We start from the raw sequence: 26431 nt of genomic DNA, 5'->3' as shown, positions 1-26431 counted from the left end.
TACACTGATTTCTGGCAACAAAGACAAAATAGGATTTTTTTTCTTTTTCTTTTTCTTTTTTTTGTACTTAATGTGCAGTTTTCAGTTGCAGTTATCTGTTTGAAGCTTATTAACCCATTCTTTAGTTTTAAACTGTATTGGTTCCAACCTAGAAATAAAGAGAACCAAAGGGAAAAAAATTCCATCAAATCAGATCAGTCCCCCAAAATACAACCTTCCTTTTTTTTTTAGCAAGAAACAAACAAAATTAAAGCATGTTAAATATGTTTCCTTCTTTTATTCTGAAGTGTTATTGAAGTTGCAAAAATTAGCCTCAGTTAGACTGAGAAAAGGAAAAAAAAACCCCCAGCTCAACAAAAGGCAGTATGTACCTAAACTGCTCCTCAAATCAGCTTGATTGAGTTCTCCAAAAGCCCCTTTAAAAAGGGCTTTACTGACCCATTAAATTTAATGTGAGGCTATGTTTGTTAGTTGGGAGGTAAAAAATTTTAAGTTCTGCAGCAAACGTTAATGAGGGCTTTGTCTTAACTAACCAAGGAGACTGCAGCGATGGACTTCAGACCAGGACAGAAGACATTTTCCTTTTTCCAAAACCCAGCCCAGGAGCTGCATTTTGTATGAAGACATTACAGATTAATAAATGATAGCACCATGGTTTTAGAAATTAAGTTAATGTTTCAGTAATTAACATTTAGTCCAACTGTTGTTTTTTTTTTTTAAACATTCTAGTCACAGGCCAGAAATTAAGTTTAAGAACCCAAATTATTTTTATGTGCAAGTAAGAAAATCTTAAAATCTTAACCATAAAAAGAGAATTAAATTCTGCATAAAATTCTAAAACACTATCCCCCCTATTTTTAAAGGAATTAGGAACAAAAACAAAAGCCACCCAATTCATTTGACTTAGTCAAACAGGGCACATTGTTTATGCTTGTCTCTAACAATCTTGATCATATCAAGATCTTTATGAAGAAAACCCAATGGTTGTCACTTGAGAAATCTCTTGACCACAAGACTGAGTATTCTATGGCAGAGGCATATACACATTAAAGACATCTTAACAAAGATGCAAAGGAAAGCAAAACAACCCAACACACATCTTAGAAGAAGACAAAATGGCAGGCAACTGGTCATCTGATCCTCTGAAGGCCAAAAATAAACATATCTTTACAGGAAAGAATAAGTCAAGTTAAAGAAAGAGGGAATGGGATGGGGAATGTCGTGTTGAGAGAAGACGCTGACCTGCTCAAATTCAAAGTGCTAGAATTAAAGGTCTAAACGAAAAACGCCGACGATGCCTCCCAGCGCAACGCCCACACTGGGCGCGCACCTCAGTCGTCCTTGCGCTCCAGAGTCTGTGCCGCGTGGATGCCGTTGCTGTAGACGGGGAAGGGCAGCGTGGAGAAGAGTCCCTCGGCGGTGGTGAACACGTTGCCCGCGGGCATTTGCGTCAGGCTGGCCGCGCTCACTGCGCTGCCGAAAGGTCCCGACATGTTGAGCCGGTGCACGTGGTGGTAGAGCATCTCCATGGGCGTCTTGGGGTCAAGGCCGAAGCCGGGGCTGTTAACGTCCACGAAGTTAACAGCGTGCGCGTTGGGCAGCAGGTTGCCCTGCATGGCCAGGGTCACCTCGGCGGGCGCATAGCGGATGGTGCCCGTGGTGTAGACCCTTTGAGCAGCCGTGCTGGTGGCCGCCAGGGTCCCGGTCACCCTGTGCACCAGCGGGAGCACTACGTTGCCCGCCTGCAACCTCTGCAGTGCCTCCAGGTCCCCCGTGTACAGCAAGGAGTTGGATGTGCTGGGACCACTCCCGCCACCCCCGCTGCCGCCCCCGGGGTGCTTGTCCCGCGGGGACGCCGAGAGCGGGGGTGACAGAGGGTCGGAGGCGACGGGAGCCAAAGCTGACGTGGCTGAGGCGCTGAACTGAGTCTTGCGGGCGGCTGCACCGTCGGTGCCTGGTGGGGTGAGGACCGAGTCAGGGATGGCCACGTGCAGGCCCCCGCTGCCTCCGCCGCCCTGCGGGGATGGGAAGTGCTCGGAGTTGGGGGGCTTGGTCATGCTGTAGGGGGACTCGTTCCTGGAGATCTCCCGGTTGGGTGGGTAGTTCCAGATGCTGCTGTCGTTGTCGAAGTTGATGGGTTCCGAGATCTCCGTCTTGATCTTGAGCACCGAGGCACTGTTGGGGGAGGACAGCAGCCGCGGGGGTTCCACCAGGCCCGCGTCCAGGCCGCCGGGGCTCGAGGCGCTGGACAGGCGCCTTCGGCTGGCACTGCCCCCCTTCTGCCGTTTCCGCCTCTTTTTGCGCTTCTGGTGCTTGCCGGGGGCCTGCGCGCCAGCCTCGCCCGCGCTGTCCGAGTCCTTGGCGCTGTCCGACGTGAGCGACTCGCAGTTCTGCAGCCGCAAGTCCGACTCGCTCTCCACGTAGCGCTCCACCTTGATCTGCATGGGGCCCAGGGCCCCGAAGCCGTCCTCGCCCGCCTTGGGATTCTCAAAGTCCGAGTGCTCGAAGCTGTCGTCGCTGTCGCGGCTGTCAGGATTGCTGGAGCTGTGGCCTTGGTCATTGCAGTTCATGTCCTGGTCGCACGTGTTGCCCGACTTTTTCCGGTCAGGCTCTGGGTCTTCGCTGTTCTCAGACTGGTTCCCCTTCTCGTCCGACTTGGAGTTCTCGTTGTCCTCTGCGTGGGCCGGTGAGGGAAGCGGGGGCGGGGGGCGGGGTTGGCGGGGTTGGGGTGGGGGAGGAGACAAAGGAGACACCACATTAGCAGGGCAAGCCCATCTCTCACCTGCTGGCGGGGTCGTGGGGGAGGTGTCTTGCCCCCTCCTGAGCTTCTCTGCCACCTTGGTTACTTAAAACCTGGTCTTTTCCACTTGAGGGCCTAGATTAGCTGGCCTTTGACTGAAAGTGCAGTTCATGGACCAGCATCACTGGCATGACAGGACGCTTGTTACAAATGCGGGATCGTGCGCCTCCACCCAGACCTACAGAATCAGATTTGTACTTGAGTAAGATCCCCAGGTGATTCAGGCACATTAACATTTGAGAGGTCCTGCAAAACTACTTCGGGGCTCTCAGTTAATAACCTGGGATAAGGTGTGAGTGACACACAAAATGATGGTGCGCAAGGTGTTTTTCTAAAGAGGGCTTGCACTTTCCACTGGCGACTATTTGGTCATTGAAAATCACACTCTGTTCCTGAAGTTATTTTTCTCAATAGCATTTACCACCATCTGATTCACTGTATGTTTTACTTAATTTTTATTAACTTCTATCTCTTCTGACTATTGCAGAATATAAGCTCCGTGGGGCAGGGGATTTTTGTCCTTTTTGTTCACTGCATAAATGAGTAGAGGTTGTCTCTTCTAGAACGTCTTTCCCAGTACAGAACTTTCAAATGAACACAGTGGAGGAGAGAGGAAAACAGCCAGATCCTCCGTGAGTGCTCCTCACCTCCTTCACTGCGTCAAGGCTGTGTCTGGAGTCACGGGATGTGTGTTTACAAACCTGGAGAGCAGGTGCCCTCAGGAGGGCAAGTGGCAGCTGGACCCCTGGCCATACAATACATTTTAAAGAGAATAGATTCTCCCAGTAATACAACCTCAGAAGATTTAGGGATGATGATGGTTTTCTGGTTTTGCTGTGATGCTTTTGGGTGGCAGCCAGACTAGAACCTTGGACAAATCATGTAATCACTTGATAATTAGACATGGCAAGCATGGATTTGTTCTGCGCAGATTCAGAAAATGGGTAACAGTCCAGCACTCTGAGTCATTTACCAATGGCATTAAATATCCCGCTCTAGAGGCTCAATTCCAGCTTGGTGAGCATGTGAATATGTGGGGTGCAGAGTCAGAGTCTGCCTTGGAGCAGCACACACTGTCCTGCTATTTGCTTCTGGCAGAGAGGCCGGAGGTAGCCATAGGCCCCTTCTGTGTGGCCAGCGGGAGGCTGACATGAAGTATATTTGTGTACATATATTTATACACTATCATATACCTGTATCTATGTGTGTGTGTATCACAGCATACATATATGTATATATTTATATACATAAATGCATGTATATATTTTTACCACATACATACATGTATTATGTAGACACACAAAACATGTGTGCACACATGTGTGTGAAGGTCTGTCTGGAAAAAGTCCAGCCATCATCAATATAACGTGAATGGTTTGGGAGACATTGATGTAACCTGGCAACCGAGGAGAGTGGACTGGAATGCACATGTGAGGACAATGATGACTTTGCTGTACTAGTCAGTGGGGGCAGTAGACACCATTGAGTGAGCATGTGTACTGTGTGGCTGTTGCATTCAAAATGACTGAAGGAGTAGAGCAATGAATCTGCATCAAATTTTGCATTAAGCTTGAACAGTCCTCCATGGAAGCTATTGGGGTGATTCAGAAGTTTGCAGCTATGGGCAGCTGGTGATTGGAAGTCTCATCAGGACAATGTGCTCGCTCATGCATCACGTCTCATGCAGAGTTTTTGGTGAAACATCAAATCACCCAGATGACTCAGCTCCCCCTACAGCCCAGATTTGGTGCCCTGAGACTTTTCCTAAAACTAAAATCACCTTTGAAAGGGAAGAGATTTCAGGCCTTCAAATATATTCAGGAAAATACGACAGGGCAGCTGATGGCAACTGGGAAAATTGTGTGAGGTCCCAAAGTGCCTACTTTAAAGGGACTGAGGCATCATTGTCCTCTGTACAATTTTTCTTGTATTTTGTATCCTCTTCAATAAACTCCTCTATTTTTCATATTACATGGATGGATACCTTTTGGACAGACACACACATATACATAGGTGTGTACATAGGTATGTGGTGATGTGTGTGTGTGTGTAGAGAGAGAGAGACTCAGTAATAACTTGATGTGTCATATGTCTGTACATCAAATATGACCAGTTTCTGTGCTCTGATGGTGGCCCTTGGGCCATGACCCAGCCCTCGTGTTTGGAAAGGTAAGCCGTAACTGCAGAACATGGAGAAGTAGTAATACCTGTAATACCTGAGGTGTCTTTAGAGTCTGATTCAGAGTCAGATGTCTCTGAGGATTCCGAAGTTTTCTCTGGCAGATGGGGCAGCTGTGCGATGTCCATAGGCGTGTCCTTGTACTCGGGGTTACTGCGGGGAGGGAGGCATTCATCAGGAGCGCAGACACTCATTCTGGATGGTTTGCTTTTGACCATCTTCTTCCTACTTTCTTGCCCCATACTTGGAGTTTAGAGAGTTTAAAAAACTAAACATGAAATCAGTTCTCAGTTCATCACAGGACTTTTATAGAAGCTTGGATTGCATGTGTGACGGTGCAGGTGCACCCTGCTACAATGATTGAATACCCAAACGCTACAAGAAAGTCACTAAAAAGCTTTTAAATAATCAGGTACCATTGGAGGCCAGGGAACTGTGCTGCTTAACATTCCTCCTAGTATAACACCTGGGCGGGGGGCGGGGGCGGGGAGGAGGATGAAAAGGACTCTGAACAATGCGCTCCCATACCTCCCTGTATGCTGTGTCTTCTCTTGGACTCCTAGTGAGCCCACTGCCTCAGTGCCCTAGTCTTGGCTCCCTGACGGAGCTTCTCAGTTGTTCAGATGGCTCCGAAGCTGTGGGAGGTGGGGACGGAGCCCTCGGCACCTAAGATCTGACAGATGCACAGGTGCACCTTGGGATGCATGCATTATGGCTACTGAACTGTCAACACACCCATTACAATCACATTTTCATCTGCTCATGTGGTGTACACCTGTAGCTTGTTAGCTGGAAATCTGATTGCAGTGGGTAGAGTCCCAGGGTGAAAGAGGCCCTAACAGAATTTATCTAACTCCACTTCCACAAATGTGTTTAATTTTTGTTCTATTTTTAATTCAGGAACAAGCCTCTTCTGGAAGAGAGTGAGTATTCGGTCAGTTTGAGTTAGCTGTCTTCTAAGAAATGTCACTCCAGGGCTGGCCCAAGGTCTGAGCAGTATAGGCTGCTGTAACTTGGAGCCACAAGGAAAGTCTCTTGCCTCAAAATGGGACACCTCTCCTACCTTCCATAATGGTTAGCTAAGCAGAGTCTTACAATAGATGATTACTGACTCATTTGCTAATTTCTAGTGAAATTCCTAGATTTAAAGAGTCAATGTTTTAGTAACTAAAACTGCAAACGTCCCTGGCAAGGTTAATTCAGGAAGGTGGATTATCAGGCATTTGTTCCTTAGTAGGAGTTAGCCTCAGTAGCAGGGCTTTCTCTAGATAATCAGATGAGGCTAATGGTGGGAAGGTAGACTTGGTACTAGTGTAGTTTTGGACTACTCTGAGCATGTAAATCTATCAAGCTTTTCAAGGGAATGGGAAGAAGACTGGGGAGTAAGAATTTCAGAACAGAGAAGGACAAGCCTGGATGGCGCCCGGAAATGAGGGATTCTGAGCAGGAGGAGGGAACAGGATAATACTGCTCGGGGAAGAACACAGAACAAGGATGAGGCAAAGAAAAACAAACTTCAGTAGTTGCTGTTTGCCAAGGCCACGTCCTTTTCTCACTAGACCCCTGGCCTATAAAAGTGATACCAATGAGTTACAATTATGGGAAGTTTCTTCTGCTAAAGCCCATGTATATGGGTCTCCTTTCATCCAGACAGCATGGGGGTTCCCAAGTCACTTGCCATAGAATTTAACAGTCTTTTATTATTGAAATCAGGGTGTGGCCTCAGGTTAGCTGAAACAGGTCTAGCATGCCTGAGATTGAAGCTCTTGAGCCTGAAGATCTGTCTTTGGTACCAACCTGATTTCTTTCTCTCCACATGTAGCTAGATGGACTCAAATCACCAAACATTCATGAACTTGTACCGCGTGGTCCTAGGCTAATCTAATAGTGTTGATCCAAAGTTGCGTTGACTGACCTCTCCATAACCATTCTCATGCCCTCCATTAGGAGGCAGAGTAGGAAGTTGTGAGGCTGCTGGTACAGTAAGGAACATCCAGAGAGGAAGGAATCTCCCTGAATGGGGGTAACAACCACATAGATTGTTTTAGCCCCCTAGGGTACGTCAGCATGGGAGACAGGCATCTTCTCATTTTTGGTGTCCCTCTTACCTATGTCTAATTCTTAGTTATAATGACACAAATCCATTTCTGCCTAGCAAAAGATCATCAATACCATAGTACCTTATTCTGGTTTCTCTTCGGCATGTAAGTGTTTGTAACCGTCTGCATGACATATTGCCACTGTTCTATAACCTCTGTGTAAAAGGATCTCTTGATGTCACAAACACAGGATTGCACGAAAATCAGGCCTTGGGCATATCCACATTAAATACACATACCTTTAGAGAGAATTAATGTAGAGTAGAAGAGATCAAAAAAGGAAAAAGAAAGTAGATAAATGAAGACTCTTTTAAGTGGTGCACATTAAAGCCCTCTCTAGAGCAATAATCATTAGTGTCTGATTGATATGCTATTGGTAGCAAGCACATCCATGCCTTCAAGTCATCACCAACGTGCAGGAACACACTCTGAAGGGTCAGTGTGCTGATGAGCCATGGTTGTCAGCATCTCAGCTTCATTTGGCTGTCTTAAAGAAAAATGGGATTCAAGTACTCCCTGTCTAGATTATCAGCCAAAGGGCAACTTCCATTCATAAAACCTATTGGAAGTTTTCCTACTTAGACCCCGTGTGGGCCCTGCTTGGTGGCTGCAGGCCAAGAGAAGCCAAAGACTGGAATGGCAGTGGTGGGAGGCGACCAGGCCGAACATTTGGGGAAGCTCCATGACTGGATTGGCAGAGAGCCTCCCAGGATCCTTGGCCCAAACACAGACCACCCAGGCTTTGGTCTTGGTTAATATTTTGCTACTTCGATTCCAAAGGCAGAAAGTGAGAGGGGATTGAGAAATGATGCTGCACTTTAGAATTTAGGAAGCTGTTGAGCTTGGCCACATTCGGGGGTGTAAATTTGAGGACGCATTAAAACAGCTGTAAAACTTGCCTGAGATCACAAAGCAGGCAAAAGAAGATTGCCTTCATTTTTATACTGATGTTATCTTGATTCCAGCAAAGCAAGCCACTTTGCTTACCAAAACTTCAACGCATAGGCAATCAAATCCTATGTAATATGCTGAGGGTTGCAAAGGGCTGGAATACCCTGTAATATACCCTACCACTTCTTTCTCATCCCCTTTTGCTTAATTTTCACAAGGATTGGAGTGTGTGAGGATGTGTACATGTGGTGGGGAGAAGGGGGAGCTTTGAAGGCTTCAGCTTTAGGCAGAAGTCTGTGTTCTTTTTATGACCCAAGCCTTTATGGAGAAACTAAAGCAACTTTTACCGAGCTGCCCAAATCTTGACGGACCAGGAATTATTGAAAATGTTGTGAATCTACCCTAAAAGTCCCTTCCAACATGACTTTTATTTTTTCACATTTTTCTTTTTTCTTTTTTTTTGGAAACTTGTGGAAAGAAAAGCAGTCCTTCCACATAATTCTACACCAGTTACCGTCAAAAGATAATAGCACGTGCCAGTTATTAACCATTGGGCTGCCTATTTTATAACTGAAACAGAAACAAAAAGGAATTAGGAACTATACCTAAGAAGATAATTCACCCAGATGATGTTCTTCTCATTTGCATTCTTGGCATTAATAGCTATAGTGGCGCTAGACTGTATCCAGATATAGCCTCCATTCTTCTGCATCCAGCGGTAGTACTTCGTCACACACTGGCCCTTATTCAGCACTGGGGGTGAAAACAAAACAAAACAGAAGGCACTGTGTATTAAGACTGGGGCCAGATGATCGTTATGTCTGCAAACCCTCAAACTCAGAAAGGGGAGGTCCCGCACCAAGCCGGAGGGCCCCTCTCTATGCTTGATGGAGACGGCCATTAGTAGGGCAAATAAAATCAACAATTCAGTGGAGCAGCATCTCCCTTGTGAGGGTTACTAGCATTTGCAGCAAGACTTTGTTCCATTTTGGGAAGCCATGGTGTGAAAGGAAGAATAAAAGGACTACAAATCTTTTTGGCTCACAGAACACCTAATGCGGTGTGGTATTGTCAATGGGTTTGACATTAGATGGTAACGAAGGCAAATGTATACGGATTTATTCATAGCTTCGAGGTAGCTGTCTTTGAGATTCTGGATATTTGAGTGGTTCCGAAGATGCGTTCGCTCTCCGTCTTTGATCATACACCCCGGTACGAGCAGTATCAACCCGCGTCCGTATGCATCTGTTCCTTTTGATCTTGTGGAGCAGGATTTATAGTTCATGTATGAACTAAATTTACATCGGCCAGTCCGGGGAAATTCTGGTGGGACTTTATAGAATGTTGGAACAAAACATATTTCCCAACCAAGTCACAGAGAAACGCTGGCCTGAGGGAGGCACAGAATAGATTTGACTGGAGCCAAACAGAGTGACAGCTCCACACAGACTCTGAAATATGGCCCAAAATGAAGGAACAAGTAAAAACAATCAGTAATGTGAAATGGTGCCATTAAATACCCACTGAAAGAGAGCTTTAAAATGCAGATGTTAAAAATGATACTTTAACCAAAATCTTGCCAAGTCGAAATTGATTTGATTTGTATCTAGGTACTCCTGAGCTAGTAAAGGGGGAAAGTGCAGTAAATCATCCCTGAAATAAAGTGCTATGGATGAGAATGGTTTAAAATGATGCCGGAAACGTGCAAAACCTGCTGCTATTGCTTGGATACGCGTGGCGGCAACTCCACACCCCTAGAAGCGCGCCAGCTGGCTGGCCACTAGAGGGCAGTGTGCACTCATCCACGTCGCCCACTTTTGGCATGTCCTTGTCTCCGTCTGCTAAAATGAAAAAGCTCTAACTGCTGTAATAAATTTGACTAAATTAGCTGCTAAATGGTTATCTCAAGTAATATGTATTTGCATTAATCATCTTGCTCTAAACCAGAACAAGCCAAAGTCCTAAAGACGTAGTAAATTCATATTGTCCATTTAATTACGGCTAATAAGTGCTTCATATACAATAGTTTCATGAAGTACATTTTGATTTTTTTTGGGGGGGGGGGAGGTAGATGAGTAAAGGGAAGTCACTTTGGGAAAGAGCTGTGTTTTAGGCTGTTGTGAAGTTCTTTCCGTTGTGTCTGAGCCACTCTCCCTGGCTCTGAAAGTGATCACGAATCAAACATTCACATATTATATCTAGAAATGTAGAAACTTCAATGCCTTTTCCCCATTCCTCCTTTTCTTTTCTCACCACACACTAAGTGGATGGTTGTAAAATTGAATAATTATGTCATAACAGTTGTTTGGAAAAACCTTGCTTCGATGCATGCTTCGAGCGGGGCAAGCTCTATTCCGTAACTATTCAACAGGTTAGGGTATTTTTAAGGCCCAGAGCAGCTGTCACACTCTCCTGGTGGCAGGGCTCCACAGGTAGCATTGTGCTCTCCCTTTGTAGGCAATTGTAAGTTCTGCCATTCTGCATGCATGGCCTCCCAGGCTACAAGACTGCATGGTGAAGCTGGAAGCAGTAAAATTCGAACTCTGTCATGAGGCTATTCTGTCAAACCATTGTTGCATGCAACAAGATGTGCTTTTATTCAAATACTCTCATCCTGGTTAACTATTAATAGAGGAATGATGGGTTATGAAATTCTGCCCACTGTTTTCACGGAGAAAACTGATAGCCCCTAGTCAGGGACTGGTGTATAATCCTATCAGCTGTGTATCTGGAACAAGGCATTATTTCAAATAGTTCTAGCTATCTAACAAAGGCAAAGAGGCTAAGAAGCTCCTTTTCTGGAAGCACATGAAGAAAACACTGAGATGGTAGGCCCCTGAGATGGCTGGGGACTCTCGATTTTTGACCTAAAGCAGGCAAATTTAAAATACTCCTCAGAATACAGTGCATAGAAAGGGTCGAAGTGAGAAAGGAATGAAAGTCAAATTATTATGTGCAGAATCAACATAAAGATCACTTTCTCGTCCTGATTCTTTCTCTTACCTAAAAACAATCAAACACACAAAGAACAAACAAAATCTCAATTCAGAAACACATAGCCAGCAAAACATCTGCTCCCTGGTGGGGTCCACATATAAGCTATGAAAGGGGTCGAAAGGCTTATTTGTTAAAAGACTGAAATTATGGTGTCATCTTTTTGAGTTAAGGCAGTATGACTCTTTGTTTAAGTGCACCTGTGTTTCCTGAGAAGATAAATACAAATTTATTAGGGCTCATGAATAAACTAATACAGCTTTCTTTATCCCCCAGGCCAGAGACTGTTTGGCAAAGGGAGGAGACCTAATGGAAGAGAGGCCAGGTAAATTTTGATATGAGGAATTGATCGTGAAAGACTGACCAGTAAGGGGACCCCGAGGGGTTCCTTGGGGGGTCAGAGCTCCTTGAGTGCCTTAACTTACCATGGTGAATGCCGCAAGGCAGACCCACGAGCCTGTCACTGGTTGGCTGAAGAAAAGTTTGACCTAATCCCTTAATTTGCCCCGGGCCAGCTGGACAAACAGAATTCTTAGAAGGAAAATGTTCTAGCATGGTCTTAGATCATGACTGTTTCCTGAGGATTAGTGTTTTCTGAGTGAGACCCCACGTATCAGTGGGGGTCTACATGGCTAGAGATAAGCCCCTGAGTTAGCTCCCACTGTGTCATGAAAGGATGACCCAAATATTGCCCCAGTTGCTTTTGTTTTTGAGGAGGTCCCCTAAAAGATGCCATCATAGATTTTGCTTCTTTGAAAATGAACAAGGAATAATTTTTTTTCTTGGGGCTTCAGAATATAAATTTATGACTTTGAGATGAAGCTTCCTTTTTTTCTTTTTTAAGAAAAATCATACTGGCAAATCAGTTGGATCCTTCCAGCTGTGCCAGAGGCAGGATCTGACACTTTTCCTGAGCTCATGTGGTCCTAATCAGCTCAAGAAGAAAAGCCACCTTGGTGCCAGTTTGATAGAGACTTTTAGTTGGTAATAAATTAGACAACTTGAAGAACACAAAAACTTTTCTGATTCTTTTTAAACCAGTGGCCGTTGCTTTTATTTTTGAGTTTTAGTTTGAGATAGAGAAAAATGCGAGGATGTTTATGTCAGTCTATTTCATAAAATCCCTTTTTTCTGTGGGGAAAGACAGAAATAAGCATGATGTAAGTCACTTGTGAAAGTCCTTAAAAAATAGTTAATTGTCCCTTGAAAAGACATAGATCCTCGTCAAACCAATGAGCCCAGCAGTGATTTCGTGACAAGGTGCTCAAACTCTAAAGAGAGGAAGAAAAGAGAGAGAGGAAATATATATGTGGGTTATATTTTAAATCTTGCATCGTGTTGTGGTCAGACACTTAACCTGGCACCTTCTTTTTGATTTATGCCAAAGTTTACTTTTTGCTTTGCAAAATTTTTGGTGGCGCAGCCTGTCTGTCCCTTACTGGATTCACTAATCACATCATAACATCTGTAGAATTGTGTCTTTCAAGTTGCTCTGTAGGAATTAGTTTCTATTTGAGGACCCCAAAACATTGAAATGGCCTTTCCTTAGATTTTATAGGGTGAACATGAACCCAGAGGGGGGACGGCTGCCCCTTTTCCAGGTTCACTCGCAACCTCCAATGGTCCCAGGTGTGCTTGTGTTCGCCTCTGCTACTGCACAGGAACTTGTTCCTTTCTACTCTAAAGTCTAGGATGTAACCAATTGCTTTTGGCTGCCATTGCTCTGAGGAAAACCACAGAATGGTCATCAGTGCCACCTTACCTTTCAGGCTAAAGGTGCCTTTCAGGTATCAACTGTGTTCTTCAGAGGACAGATGTGACACCATTATGAGGAGAATGCAGTAGAGGCCCAGAGCCTTAACTCCTCCTGGCTGAACGGTTCCAGCCCCGCTCATTGGACAATTTTTGGCTATTAGCATCACAACACCACCTACCCGTAACTGTGAAGGGGTCGTCCAATACAGTTCAGTCATAAGAAATTAGCAGAGCACTAATGACATAGAACATGTGGCCGAACACATGATCTTCCACCCCACCCTCCTCAGCCAAAGATCAGGTGCTCAGTTTTATTGAATATCTTTTTCCAGTGTCACCAGGTCTCTTGGTTTGAGCTTACTGGCAGGGATGCCAGGAATGTACTGCTTGTAGAAAATAACACCCGTGCCCCCCGGTCTGATGACCTCTTTGCTGAAGCACACGTCCATGGCTCTGCACAGTTCCCAACAGAGGCATTTCAGTTTTCTTTGGGAAAACTTCGTGCACAGAGATAGACTGATGACTGAAAGGGCATAAAGGAAGCCTGTGTCTGTGGCAGGAACATGATTCTGTTAGTAAATCAAAACAAATCAGTCCAAGTTTGCCTTCAGAAATATGGAGAATAAAGGAGAACATGGTCTCTTCCTGTTGGGCTGTTCTACCAAATCAAAGCCAAAGACTCTAAATAGTGAGTTACTTGTGTCTTAGAAAGAAGGGAGCAGTCTCATTCAGTTTGAAGAGGAGATGAAGAACACATATCAAAAGCGGCCTTTTAGCAGAGTGTCTCACAAAAGGACATTTTAGTGGTTTGCATATGCATTAAAAAGCTGCAATACTTGGTGTATTCAGGTAAGTATAGAATAAATAGGAAATGGTGAGATCATCAGAGGGAGATTTCACACTTCACATTCACACAGCTGAACAAAGAGCTTCATTATTGTCACGGGCGATAGGAGGACGCATCTGCAGCGCCATTCACCCCTCCTTGAGGCACCTTCATCAATGGCTCGGAGAATGGAGAGCGGATGCCTGTGCTAGAAACTCAAAATCACTTTTGAATTCACTAACGTGGAGCGTGTGTGTGTGTGTGTGTCTGTCTGTGAGAGAGAGCGAGAGAGGGGGAGAGAGAGAGAGAATCACACTTTCTGCTTAATGCCACAGTTGGGTGCTTAGCTGTAGCCACTGGTTCTCTTTCTACACTCACAAAGCTAGCAGATGAAACATGAAAAAGAATACTGACTCTTTAATCTCTGCTTTTCCACCTAAGGCCCAAGGCAGGCTGACAGGCAACTTCATTCTGGAAACAGGACTTTTTTTTTTTTTTTTAAATTCTGGATTACTTTTTCCTCTGCTTTTGAAAAGTGTGGGCTTATAGGGGAATGAACCTGACATAGACTTAAAACAAGAACAAGTTTCTTTATCTAAAAAGTTACAGTCCTTGATGTTTTCAGGAAGGTCATTTTCAAAGCCCACAGGAGAAACAGCATTAGAGCCAGAAACTGTGCATTAAGTGCTTTATTTACTTGCAATGGAGACAGTTTTTCATTTAGAATTGCTCATAGGATCAACCACGTCTTTGATGCTGTGCAGACTTTCCTATAGATTTTGCAATTAGTGAGTTAGATGTCTTAAATAGCAGGCATCCACGAATTGGTTTTTAGGTTTTCTAAAAAATCTATGTGCTGAGCAATATTTGGTGAAGTTTAATGATATTTGATGCTTAATCTGAGTTACGAGCTTAAGGACAGAAAACCTGTGGATGTTCTGCGAACAACTATGCATCATCTATGGATTTCCCCCTAATACACTAATGACAGGCCCTGCTTGAATTGCTATCTGTGTGATTTATAACCTCAGAAGAGGTTTTTTCCTATACCCCAGCCAATTGATAGATTTTTATTAACTGTTAATATTGAATCATGCAGAAAACTTTTCATTGATTTAGAACATGTCAATTTGTGAAGTTCAAAAAAATAAATTCCCCTTTCCTTCATGATAATGGACTGAATTGAAGACCAAAGCTTTTAAACACTGATGGTATCATGTTCCAGGACAGGAAGGATCAAAGTGATTGTTGGCACGAGTGACATCTGAGATCTCAGATATTTTTTCAAGCTGCTTTCAGTCCAACCAGGAGCTTTAGTACCACTCGTTCCTGCCCTTCTCCGCCTAAAATAGTTAAGGACAGAGGATTTTTTAGCCCCATGCTCATTTTATTTTAGTTTCTTTTTTAGGAGTTTACTGTGTAAAGGAGAAGCAGTAAACTCTTTAGCATGGAATTAAGAGAGTTACAGCTAGGAAATGAGAGAAATGGTGATTTCGTTCACTCCTTCTCTAAGCTGTTTTTCTTTTCCCTTCCTTCCTTCCTTCCTTCCTTCCTTCCTTCCTTCCTTCCTTCCTTCCTTTCTTCTTTTTCTTTTCTTTTCTTTTTTTTTTGAGTGCCGGGCATCTGTCATGGACTGTCCTCCTATAGGAGTCTCACTTAGTCACAGTAATTCTGTTTCCCTTGCCAGTGACTGCTTTAAGTTCGAAATATGATGAAACACTGGGCAGTGAGGCTGAAAGGGAAGTCTCTCTACTGTGGGCAATTATAGGAAAAGTTTTCTTCATTTTGAAACTAAGGATTTACTCCTATTTGCCTTTGAATGGGAGACAGATTTTTTTCAAATGTTGTCACTAATAAATTTACAAAAGTGACAAGCATGATGGGAAGCGGTATGTGGGTCTAGGAAAAGCACAGGGGCTTCTGGCCTGACTGAAGTCTTCTCCTCCCTTTAGAGCGGAAGAGTAATGGAGCCTTGGGGAGGTTAAGTTGGAATGTAAGGAGGGCTCTGAAAAGGCAAAAAGGAAGAGGTGGATCTTACACCTCAGCTTCATTTCATGTCCTCGGGGAGCCTGTGTTTCTGGATGCAGTCACTTCATTAAGGTCACTCAGCATGTTTAACAAGAAATATGTAAGTGGTGAGGCCCAGGCATACAAAAACTGGTGTTCTGGAAAATCAGTAATATTTAAAGAAGCCCGGACAAATTCCATTTGTTCACCTGTCCTGTAAATGTTCAGCAATCCAAGTACTTTGCTGTGAAAATGTCACAGATTCTGTGGTGGTTGACTGTTCACTGAGCAGCTCACCTGCCACTTCCTGTGGTTACTATAACTCTAACCTGGTCTCTTCCCAAGTCCCGGGCAGATAAATCTTGATGGTTTAAACCAGTCATGGTAATTCGACCCGGGCTAGTGGGCAGTTTAGGCTTGGTCATTTGATGGAACGCCGGACAATAAGACACAAGGGAGTGTCTCTACTGGAGGGCCTATGGGAATATTTTCTTTTCCTTACAAAATGAACACAAAATAACAACTGGCCATTTCTTGGCTGTGGACATCGCACTGTGAGGAACTGACGACTGGTGGTGTTTCCGCTGTCTTTTGATCATGAAGAGAAAGTTGAGACAGTTACAGAGAAACTGTAAGTCATTTTTATTTGGGTTTTCTGTTATTTGTAGCTAGATGCATTCTAGCTGATATGCCCCACCAAAAATTCTAGGGAGCCAGGGAGGATGTGGAAGTTCATAAAAGGGTTCAAATAACCTGATCCTTAGATAGCCCTGTATTTATGAAAAAACAAAAAACAAAAACAAACAACAAAACACTGTATGCTAAATATATGTCCAAATCAAATTGCATGCTGCTTATTTGTGTAAAAAAAAGTCTGAAGTTTTTGGAGACATGCAGGATGTCATTAAATCAATAATTTAAGCAAAGCAATTTTTAAATATATAGTTTAAGATAAAGAACAAGATGTCATTTTAAGAAGTTATGGAATTGATTTTAAGTTAATTGTTTTAGGTTAAAGTGGATGACTTAGAAGTTTGTTTTGTTTTGTTTTCCCTCTGATCATGCTTTATAAGAGTGATGGGTTATTTTCTCTCAAATATCAGTTGTTGTTTTTTAAAAATAATAAAAGCAGCTACTAACTGAAATAGTATAAAAACCCTAAGAATCCACATTAGAATCATAGTAGCATAGATCAGTCAAACTGAAGTTTGGCTAACTCTTGGAGCAGAGAGAAAAGGTGGTGTGTGGCTGTATTTTGTGTCCTTTCATTAGCTCTTCTAAGCCTTGTATGCCTGTACCCCACCTCGCCTCCCCCAGGATCTCCTGCCGTCTTGGCTTCTTGCCATCTTCTTTCAAGGTCCAGGGGAAAAATGCCTCCTGTGGGAATTCTCCATCCTACCTTGGTTGCCCCCACCTCTGGGGTATCTGTATTTTGTTTATATATCCTAATAGTCCTCATGTTATGCCACTTTTTCAGAATTGGCTTCTTTCATGCTGTCTTTTCTATTGGTAGGTAAGCTCCCTGAAGGTAGAGACCATATATTAGTTATTTTTGGAATCTTACAGCAACCCCACAAAGCTTGGTATATACTGAGTACTCACAAATGTTAGATAAACTCAAACAGGAACATGGAACAGGAATATTCATACATGTACTAAATACATAGGAAAGTACTAACCTGGGGAAAAATGGAAGGCCTTTTGATTATAAATTCACTATTACTACTTATACTCAACTTTCTCCACTGATACTCAAAACTTTACATCTTTGTAATGAAGTTAATCTCTTTAGCAAGTAATCACATACTTATTTCATTTGAACATTGATCAGGATAACCTAAGGGTCAATTCACTACTCATATTTGACTACTATTAATAAACTTATCCAATTGGAAAATGAAATCCTTAAATTCTTAGCTGATTTGTGTTTACTTTTTCTCCATGTCGAAGAATGCCTTCTAAATACTAGTATAGTCAATATTTCTTAAACTTTAACATAGAGTCAGCTAAGGAGGTTGCTAACTGCAGATTCAGGTCAGTAAGCCTGGGGGTGCACCTGAAATTCTGCATTTCTGTACTGCACTGTAGCAGGGACACTCAGCTGGTGGTTAGGCCCTTGCTGCTCTCTGTTCTCTGTGTTTGCCTGTCCTTGGACTTGAAAATCTAAAATCCACACTTGCCATCCTCCTCCCTCCCAAGAAAAAAACATAAAATAATAATACTAATTCACTCCTGCAAAAACCTGACTTTATTTTGTCTCCATGCGACAGTCTTTTTAGTCAGTGGATAGGCACACTGTATGGGCCGACTTGCCTTTTAAAAAGAGTCAGACATTCCCTGACTGATGTGGCTCAGTCAGTTGGGTCTCTTCCTGTAAAACAAAAGGTCACCAGTTCGATTCCCAGTCAGGGCACATGCCTGGGTGTGGGCTGGATCCCGGATCGGGGTGCCTGCGAGAGGCAACCGATCCATATTTCTTTCTCACATTGATGTTTCTCTCCCTCTCCTCCCTCCCTTCCCCTCTCTCTAAGAATAAATAAATAACATCTTAAAACAAAGTCAGACATGATAGCTATTACGCACAGTTCCTTTCATGGGAATTTTTATATTCATATGGAAGAAGAGGAAAAATCATTTGCTTTGGGGAAAGAAGTCCAGCCAATGATTAGGTTGCAGCTAAGTCCCTAAGGAATCAGGCCCGAAAAAGGCTAAGATCAGAAAATAGAAGAGAGTCCCCTGTGTTCTCTGCATTTAGCCCACCCATCACACTTGATTCCTTCCCTTCTCCCTTCCCTTGCAGCTTCCTTTACCGAGTGCAATGGCAGCATACCCAAATCAACAATTAAATTCCCCCTTTGTTTGTGTGGCAGATGACAAATGCATGGAGGACATCTTGTGTTTCCTAGGCAGGCAGGGCACTTACTTTGATTGATGCTCCGTTGTGGAAAAAAATGAGCTGGGAAGGAATTACAATGGAGGGCCTGCAGACTGGAAGGGGATATACTAATTAGTCCTGCATTAAGCAGTCGGCATGCATTGGCGATGAGACGCCTTCAGGAGGAAAGTGTAGGGGTTATTGATGCAAAACAGCATGGGATGCATTATGCCAGGTAGCTGTGTATTCCTTTTGTTAGGAAGTATAGAATTTAGTAATTAAGAAATAAACACTTAGCCTACTGTATTTTTTTAAACCACCTCCAAATCTATTGGACAGACCATGCTTTTTAACTCGGCGTGACCATATAGACAAGCTGGAAGTCCTCTCTTTCTGAACTAACCCAGAGTTCCCTCACCCTGCATGGTTCTAGGAAGGGAAAACTGCCACCACTTCTACACTAACTGGCTTCTTTTCTCTAAAGACCCCCACAGCTCCAGACTTGAACTTGCTGGTGGAGCACAATGTTATGAAGGGAACGGACGTTTTCCCTCAGGGCTCTTTCCAGGTTTTAGGGAGTTGTTGCTGATTTGACCAGGGACGATCCCTAGGGATATCTCAAGGCAAATTTAGTATTTTTTTGTGGACAAAAGAGAAATGGAGAGCGTGTTTCTCTGTCTGGTTTAGGACTTGCGGTTTGCCCTTCTATTTTTCAGGCTACAGGTAGAAGTGGAATAGTAGAGGTTGTGCTGCTTCCGTCATATTCAAGAGTGACACAGATGCTCTAGGGTGTGTATAAACTGGGGCACAAGGCAGATATCAAAGTGACCCTAGGGTGACGTGACTAGTCATCTCAAGGTCGGTACCTCCTGAGCAGTGGAGAACTGGAGGGGGATAGGCAAAGGTGCTCAAAAAAAATGCTAATATGAAGGGTTTAAAATTCAAACCTTGACATGTTGATTTGGTCAGTTTGACCTGAAGAATCAATGAGATTGTGTTCAATGACTTCAGTGAGGTGACAGAAAGAAAAAAAAAATGACAGAGGATTTTTCTCACAGTGTGAAAAAGAGAGGACCTAAAAGTCGCCTGGTTTTAGAACACCGATATAACGTCACTAACTCACTATGTTGGTATAGATAATGTGATTCTTTCTACTGATTCTTTCTGTTGAAACCCAGTGAACTATCAGGCATCTTGTGTTAACCTAATGGGAGAGTAGATGGTCCAATGTTCTTGGTTCAATTTGTCAAAGTTGTCAAATGCTGGTGCAGCTGAGATTTCCTTTTACTTTTCTTATTCTAGAGACAAGTTCGCCTAAGGATTTGCAGATGCGTATGCTAGGAAAAGAGATATAAGTGATAAAGATAGCATTTTGGGTTATCAAAGTCTATTGAGCCTTTTAAAAAAAGTTTTACCCATAAACTGGAGCACAAGGCAGATATCAAAGTATCAAAAATATTGTCAGATAACTAAAAACTGCCTTTCATGGACAGAACCAGGAACTGTGCCAATGGCTCTAGGAAGAAAAGCTAAATAGTTAATGTGGTTTATTTTCGAAGCATCCCTTTGTTTTAGAATTCTGTCTTATTCTTGAGCTGAGTCTGTGTCGCCATGACCTTCTCCTGCCAAGAAGGCACAGTCGAGGCATTCTTCAGTAACAGCCTAGGGCTTTGGACTAGCAAGATGCTGCGCTGGCTTTTTGCCTTTTTTTCCCCAGTGTTTACACAACCGAGACTTATTGCATGCTCTGTCATTTTGTTGCTGGGCTGGCTTTGGTTAGAGAATTAGGTAAACATGGGATATTCCATCACACAATTTTAGACTCAATCTTACTTTATAATGATGCTAATGTTTATTGTACAAAGCGAGATGCCTTTGTATATTTTAGCATTTTATTTCAGTCATAGAATGCAAAACCTGACATTGACATCAGTCAGATTTGTGTGTGTGTGTGTGTGTGTGCGCGCGCGCGCGCGTGGGCGCGCACACTCGCGCTTTTGAAGATATTAAGCACTACAAGAACGTTGAAATTTCAATCTGATTAGGATCGAAATTCTTCAGGATCAAAACACTCCCTTTTCCTCCCCCTACAGTTTTACTAATTGTGTGCTACTTGACATTGTGGAGTTATTCCGCAGCGTGATAGCTAAATATGTGAAGTGTATTTTACTGTGCAGAATTATCAGCTCACTCTATTTGTTTTTCATATGTTTAAGGTTATTAGAAGAACTTAAAATTAGAAGTCATGTGTATGAGTTGAAAGAGTGAACTCAATCATTGTTAGTAGGCTAAATCATAAAGCAATAGCCAGTATGTCAATATCAAGTAATGAAAAAAATCACAGAATTTGAAAGCATACCTGCTCTGTTTATTAGTTGGCAAGATACCAGAAAAATTAGGAGACTAGCACAATAGTGTGAATGGCAGAGTTGTTTATTTTCAGCACTCTCAAATTATTCCGGTTACTGAAAATGAGATAAAAGTAGATCAGAAAGAATGGCATCAGACATATTTTGTTGGAGACCTTTGCTTTATGGGAAAAAATGAACTGCCCTAGCTCACTGTACCTGAGGAATTGTGTTTCCTCAAGCTGTAAATCAAATCTCAGAGAGAAAGCATGATGTTTTCCAAATAATAACTGAGGATGACAAAGTTCTTTTTTGTAGTGTCAGGTTTCTGAATTTAGGCCTTAATTAAGATTCCCAAATGAAAAAGCACCGCACACATAGTCTCTCCCCACACACATGGTCTATGACAGTGCCCTACAAACATACTCATTTTTCAAGTTTGGTTCTTTGGCATATATTGGTTCAAAAAGATATCCATAGCTTCCTCTAAAGATTCTCATTTTTCTCCATTTTCTCTAAATTCCCAGCTACAAAAACCTGATGTTTCCTTTCAGGAAACAGCATCATTTCCCCCCACAATTAATTGAAGAGCCATCTGCTTCTGCAAAACACAACCACCATTTATTTGCGGCAACAAGTGTGTCCCCTAAACCCCGGGTGTGCACTACCACGGCACACTCCCTTTGCTGGAAGTAGAATCTGCTGGGGAGCAGCCTTTGGGCCGGCTTTTCCCAGAGACATGGTATGTGCAAAATTTGACACTGAACTTGGTCCCAGGCCATTGTTGCTAATGCAGGGTTAAAAACCCAATACAAGATGTTCCCACTCTGAGATTTTGGCTAGCTTACTGTCTCTCTATTATCCTTTTGAATATCTGAGTTTGAAAAGAGCAAACAACTGCAAAGGGAAGATCTGAGACAACTCTCCTCAACCATGGTGAGAAAGGAGAGAGGAAGAAAACACAGAGGCCACCAGGCTGCTTTTCTGCAAAAAGCTTCGGCTTCCAGGAGCACCATCTCATCTGAGCTACCTCTCGTGTATGTAAAATCAGAGTTCAGGGCTGGGTTCAGAACCTTGGAGGAATAAAGCGGGTAGGGCCCTCCTCTTTCAGGAAGAATCTATGGCATGATCATAAAAAGGGCCTCTGGTTGGAAGAAGACAAGACAGTCCCTTCCTAAGGGGACTACCAGACCAGAGCCTCTCACCTTCTGGGATTATCAGACCCATAATCTGTGTACAGTGTAAACAGCCCAGGTGAGTCTGATGAAGGACAACTTCCTGAGGACACTGGTGTGCGGGTTCCTCCTTGGACCCAGCCAGAGAACTGCCGGGCCTGCTTTGCTTAAGTGCCATGAAAGGTGCCCAGGAGGTCAGCCTGCAGGTCTGGAGCTGGGAACGTGGCTCAAAGAGCTAAGGTGAGTGTCCTTCTCCCAGGAATGCAGAGATATAGGTACCTGCTTCCTTGAATAACCCTCTTTCCAGAAATACAGCAGAAGACACTGCCTTTGAGAGCCGTGTCCACAAGGTGCGCTCTGCCCCTGCTCCCGGGCTTCCCCCTCGCCCCAGTTCTGTGGCTCATCAAGTAGGAATTTTATAGGTTCTGTTGAACCTGTCTTCTCCCGTGTATATTTTGAAACCGAGACCACAAATTTCACACTGGATGTTGCTCCCTAGAAAATGAAAAGGTCAAGAAAGCACTTAAGACAAAGGTTCCGCCATCACTTCATGGGAGAGAAGGCACAAGAGACCACGAAATCCCGGGTAAGCACCTAAAGATCCAGCAATTTCTCTGGGCCTGAGGTCTCTGGGCCGAACTTTCAGTCTAATTCCAGCACAAGTTGAAGTGATTTATGTCTCATTTCTCACCAGATGCTGACAGTTACCTCAAAGGTACACAGGAGACATGAAGGGGAAAACCGGCACTGAAACCAAACAGGCATCAGAGAGAGACAAAACCCTCGTGCTTGTGCCCACCCGCGGGAGGTACTTACAGTCCAAGTGGCTGTGCCTGATGCCCTCGACGTCCTCAGCGTGGATGAAGTGGTAGCATCTCTTCCCCACAATGTCTACAGGGGTCAGATCCATATAATCACTGATCCTACAACGAGAACAACAGACTGGAATTCAGAAAGGGAGAAAATAGAAAAATGGTCAGATGACTTAGAAACAAATCTACTGGCAATTTTCATTCTACCAGGGTACCCAGGAGGACTTGGCACTTTGAGGGAAAACCCTTTATACGTCAGATTATTTCTTTAATGAATAACAGACTTTTCAAAAAGTAGAAAGTGTACTAGATCAAGCATTTGTGTTTAAATAATTAGATAGGTTTTTCTTCTTCTTTTTTTTTTTTTTGCATCCAAATACACGTTTAGACAACACAATTTCATGAAATTATTGAGAATCAGGAACAATGCAAGTTCCTCATTACAGGCCAAGATAATTCAAGGTTACATAATAAAATAAAAACATGTTATGTTTATACCAAATGATTAGAGACACCTTTCATTTAAACAGATTGGTCTTCTATTGGGTATTTCCATGAAAAAGGGCTTCAACGGCTTCTTGGCACAAAGTCCAAATTGGCATTTCAAGGGATATAATTTAAATGCTGAGACATACAGATGCCTGGGGGTATTATCTTTTTTAGTCTCAGTCATTTGGGAGCTCAGCGCTCACTCCTGGCCCTTTTAACTGGCACTTTGTGGTGCATTCCACACAGAAACTTTTAAACCATTTCAGCAGCTCTTCCAGCCTTGTGCTCAGCATTACGTGTGTGTAAGCCTCTGTCATTGATCGCCTAGACGTCAATGTCCTCAGGCAGGAGCACAGGAAAATAGAACAAAATTGGAAAACATGTTGGGAGAATCTGCCTGGTTTACACAAACACGTCAACATGCTTATTATCCTCCTTCCTTTCCAAGTACAGACTCACTCTGGTCAGTCCAAAATAAACTATATCTTTTGTTTAATTTATTCTCTTTAATGTCCCTGTGCATTTTGGGGTATGTGGCTTAGAACAGGACGTGACTCTTTAGAAATGGCACATTTAAGAAACTCATGAGATCACTGCTGGGGAGTTAAATTTGACTCCCAAGGCAGGGAAATAAGAAATAAAACAAAAGCAGAATAATATGGAGCATAATTAAAACATACTACCCAGTGAGTGAATTTCTCAGTGCCTCGCAATATAAATCATATTTTTGGCCGAGCTAGAATTCTTGGTAAGGTAAGACTAAATGGGGCAGTAAAAAGGAGTATTTTCTCAGAATTCCATGGTTTTCTGGTACAAAACAGATGAGTTGGTGTTCTCCTGAAACCATTTGCTGCTTTCCCGGCACAGTTTACACCCCCTTTCTGCAAATGAGGGAACAAGGACGTCATTAAAAGACCCTTGATGGTCTTTCTGAAATGTGCCAGCTCCTCTGGAAGCATCAGATGGTGGCTTTGCCGGAGGCTGTCCTGGGACCGTGGGGGAGAAGGGTGGTCTGCAGAGTCAAGGATCGGCTTCGGTTTCTAGTTAGCAATTCCCTAATTAAACAATAAACCCCGGGAAAAAGCCACTTCATTCCTTAGGGAAGACTTTTTTTTTAGTTTATCCTTTAGTTGAATGAAATCCTTCCAAATGATTGAACCACTTCTCTGTACCAGAGCCTGTTAGCGTGGTGAATGTGACCAGCTCCGTGTGTTCAAAGACCTCTGGCTGTATGTGTTGAAAGCCTCAGACCAGTCTGATGACCTCTATTAGAATCAGAATCTGATTGCATCTTATGCTCTGAGCCTCAGGTTCTTTCTCTGTAGAACAGCTGAAGAGGCTGGGGAGGGGGTTAGTGAATGAGATGAACGTAGCATGGCGCCCAGCACACAGTGCGCTTCCCCCTTGGAGCAAGTATGCCATCACCTTTCACACAGGTCTTTCTAATAACTAATATCTTCACTTGCAAAATAATGCTGTATTGTATTGGCTAATAAGGGGTTGTGGAAAACTTTTTTTTTTTTAAGTGGGAAGGAAAAAAACCTTAAAGCGATCCCAGAAAGTCTCAATTACAAGAGTAGCGCCGAGGCACCATGGGTACCCGAGTCCATGGAGCCCTCTGCAAAGAATGAAACTGTGATTACTTCTTTTGAATGAAAATTAAGGGGTGGTTTTGAGATAGGACAATCACTGGGTAAACTTAGGTAAATAAGATGAGTCTCCATTTTTTCTTTTTTTTTCTTTTTGGATGGATTGGTGGTGATAAACCTAAACCAAGGGAGCTGACGTATATTTTCAAAGAAGCAGCACCATAGTTTATCCTTTGACTTCCTGCCTGCCTCCCTGGGTCTCCAGCAATCTTCATCCCTTTTAAATTAGTGAATAAATAGCTCTGTGGGCTGTGACTGTGTTTTTCATGGGTGCATATGTTATCCTGAACAATTCCTTACCATCTAGCCTGGCTTCTGAAGAAAAATGAGAGACAATTTGGATTGCAGGGGGACCCCACGGGATGTGTAGTTAAGTGCCTGGTTTCCGAATCTGGCAGGTTTGGGTTTAAATCGTGGCCTAGGGGGAAATGAGACAATGGCAAGACCTACCTCATAGGACTGTCCAGAGGCTTCAGTGAGATGGTGCACACAATATCGTGCTGTGAATATTGCATGGTGAATAGGCGAAACAGAGTTTATTCTTGTATTATTATTTATTAATTATTGTGTTATTTTCCACCTGAACAACTGTAAACCTACTTTTGCCCCACCCTGTATAATGAGCTTTGCACATTGCCAAGTGTGTAATAACAATAAATGTTAGCCATCGTTATTATTACTTGCCAACTCTTGCCAACGTTCTGGCTAACTGTCTTTCCTGATAGTGTGTGGCCATTCCAGAATACCTTAGCATAGAGTCACAAGGATAAAAATTTTAATAAATGCCACCAAAACTTGAAAAATAGATTTAGTTACTTATTAAAAAATAGCGACAGGTTCATGATATCTTCTACCCCACTGGACATTAAGAGTCGTGTGGGTACTTCCTCCTTTGGTGAATGCTTTCCTCTGAACCAAATTCTGACTGGAAATGGTAGGCATTTCTAACTCAGTCTCAATACCGTTGGGATTTCCCATGGACCGCATGCAGGTGCTGTCTGCCCGCCTCTAGGCTCCGCCTGGAGAAATCGATTGCCCAAACCACTTGACCATCTGCTCTTTCATTTTTCCTCCAGAGGCACTCCCAGGGCTCAGTGGGCATATACTGTATTCATGCCTGACAACACTCTGTGCCACCACAGCACCTCAAAATCGACTCAGCAATTCTGTCTGTGCCACTGGGGATGGGCAGCATCGCCAACGCTTCCTTCAGCAGCCGGCACCTGGACAGCTCCTTTCTACCGCTCTCCTCATACCCCCTGATTCCTTTCTCTTTAAATTAGTCTGATGATGGGCTGGTGACTTCCAGGTGAAAGGTCTGAAGGGGCATTGGCCTTTTTCCTTGTCTCTTGCTTTTTGCTTAATGGAAAAAGTGAACTTTTAACCAAAGGCTCAAAAGTCCTTTTATAAAAGCTCAATCCTGTGGAAGGACTGCCAAGTCATTTACACAATGAGTCATCTTTTTAAAAAATTTATGAAAGTGAGAATTACAAAGTTTTATTTAATATATGTGTAGAAAGCTTCAGACCAGT

At 43.3% G+C, this 26431-nt stretch overlaps 1 protein-coding gene across 5 annotated transcripts in view; it reads right to left on the bottom strand.

The window, feature by feature from the left end:
* Nucleotides 1-1278: 1278 nt before the first annotated feature.
* NPAS3 (neuronal PAS domain protein 3) overlaps nt 1279-26431 on the bottom strand; it is an 853586-nt gene continuing 828433 nt past the window's right edge. For 3 of the 5 annotated variants that reach the window (XM_054577926.1, XM_054577927.1, XM_054577928.1), the window contains 4 exons: nt 22766-22872; nt 8575-8722; nt 5008-5132; nt 1279-2674 (listed from right to left, as the gene is read on the bottom strand). In XM_054577926.1, coding sequence (XP_054433901.1) covers nt 1332-2674; nt 5008-5132; nt 8575-8722; nt 22766-22872 — 1723 coding nt within the window. In that variant the 3' untranslated portion in view covers nt 1279-1331. The remainder of the gene's footprint in view (nt 2675-5007; nt 5133-8574; nt 8723-22765; nt 22873-26431) is intronic. The other 2 variants (XM_054577929.1, XM_054577930.1) reach the window with 1 other exon arrangement.

This window comes from Pteronotus mesoamericanus, unplaced genomic scaffold, assembly GCF_021234165.1.
Source record: "Pteronotus mesoamericanus isolate MK-2021 breed Mesoamerican mustached bat unplaced genomic scaffold, CSHL_Meso_final contig_46, whole genome shotgun sequence".
NCBI classification, from domain to species: domain Eukaryota; kingdom Metazoa; phylum Chordata; class Mammalia; order Chiroptera; family Mormoopidae; genus Pteronotus; species Pteronotus mesoamericanus.
The sequence above is the reverse complement of the archived record's forward strand: the minus strand, read 5'-3'. Positions and strand labels throughout refer to the sequence as shown.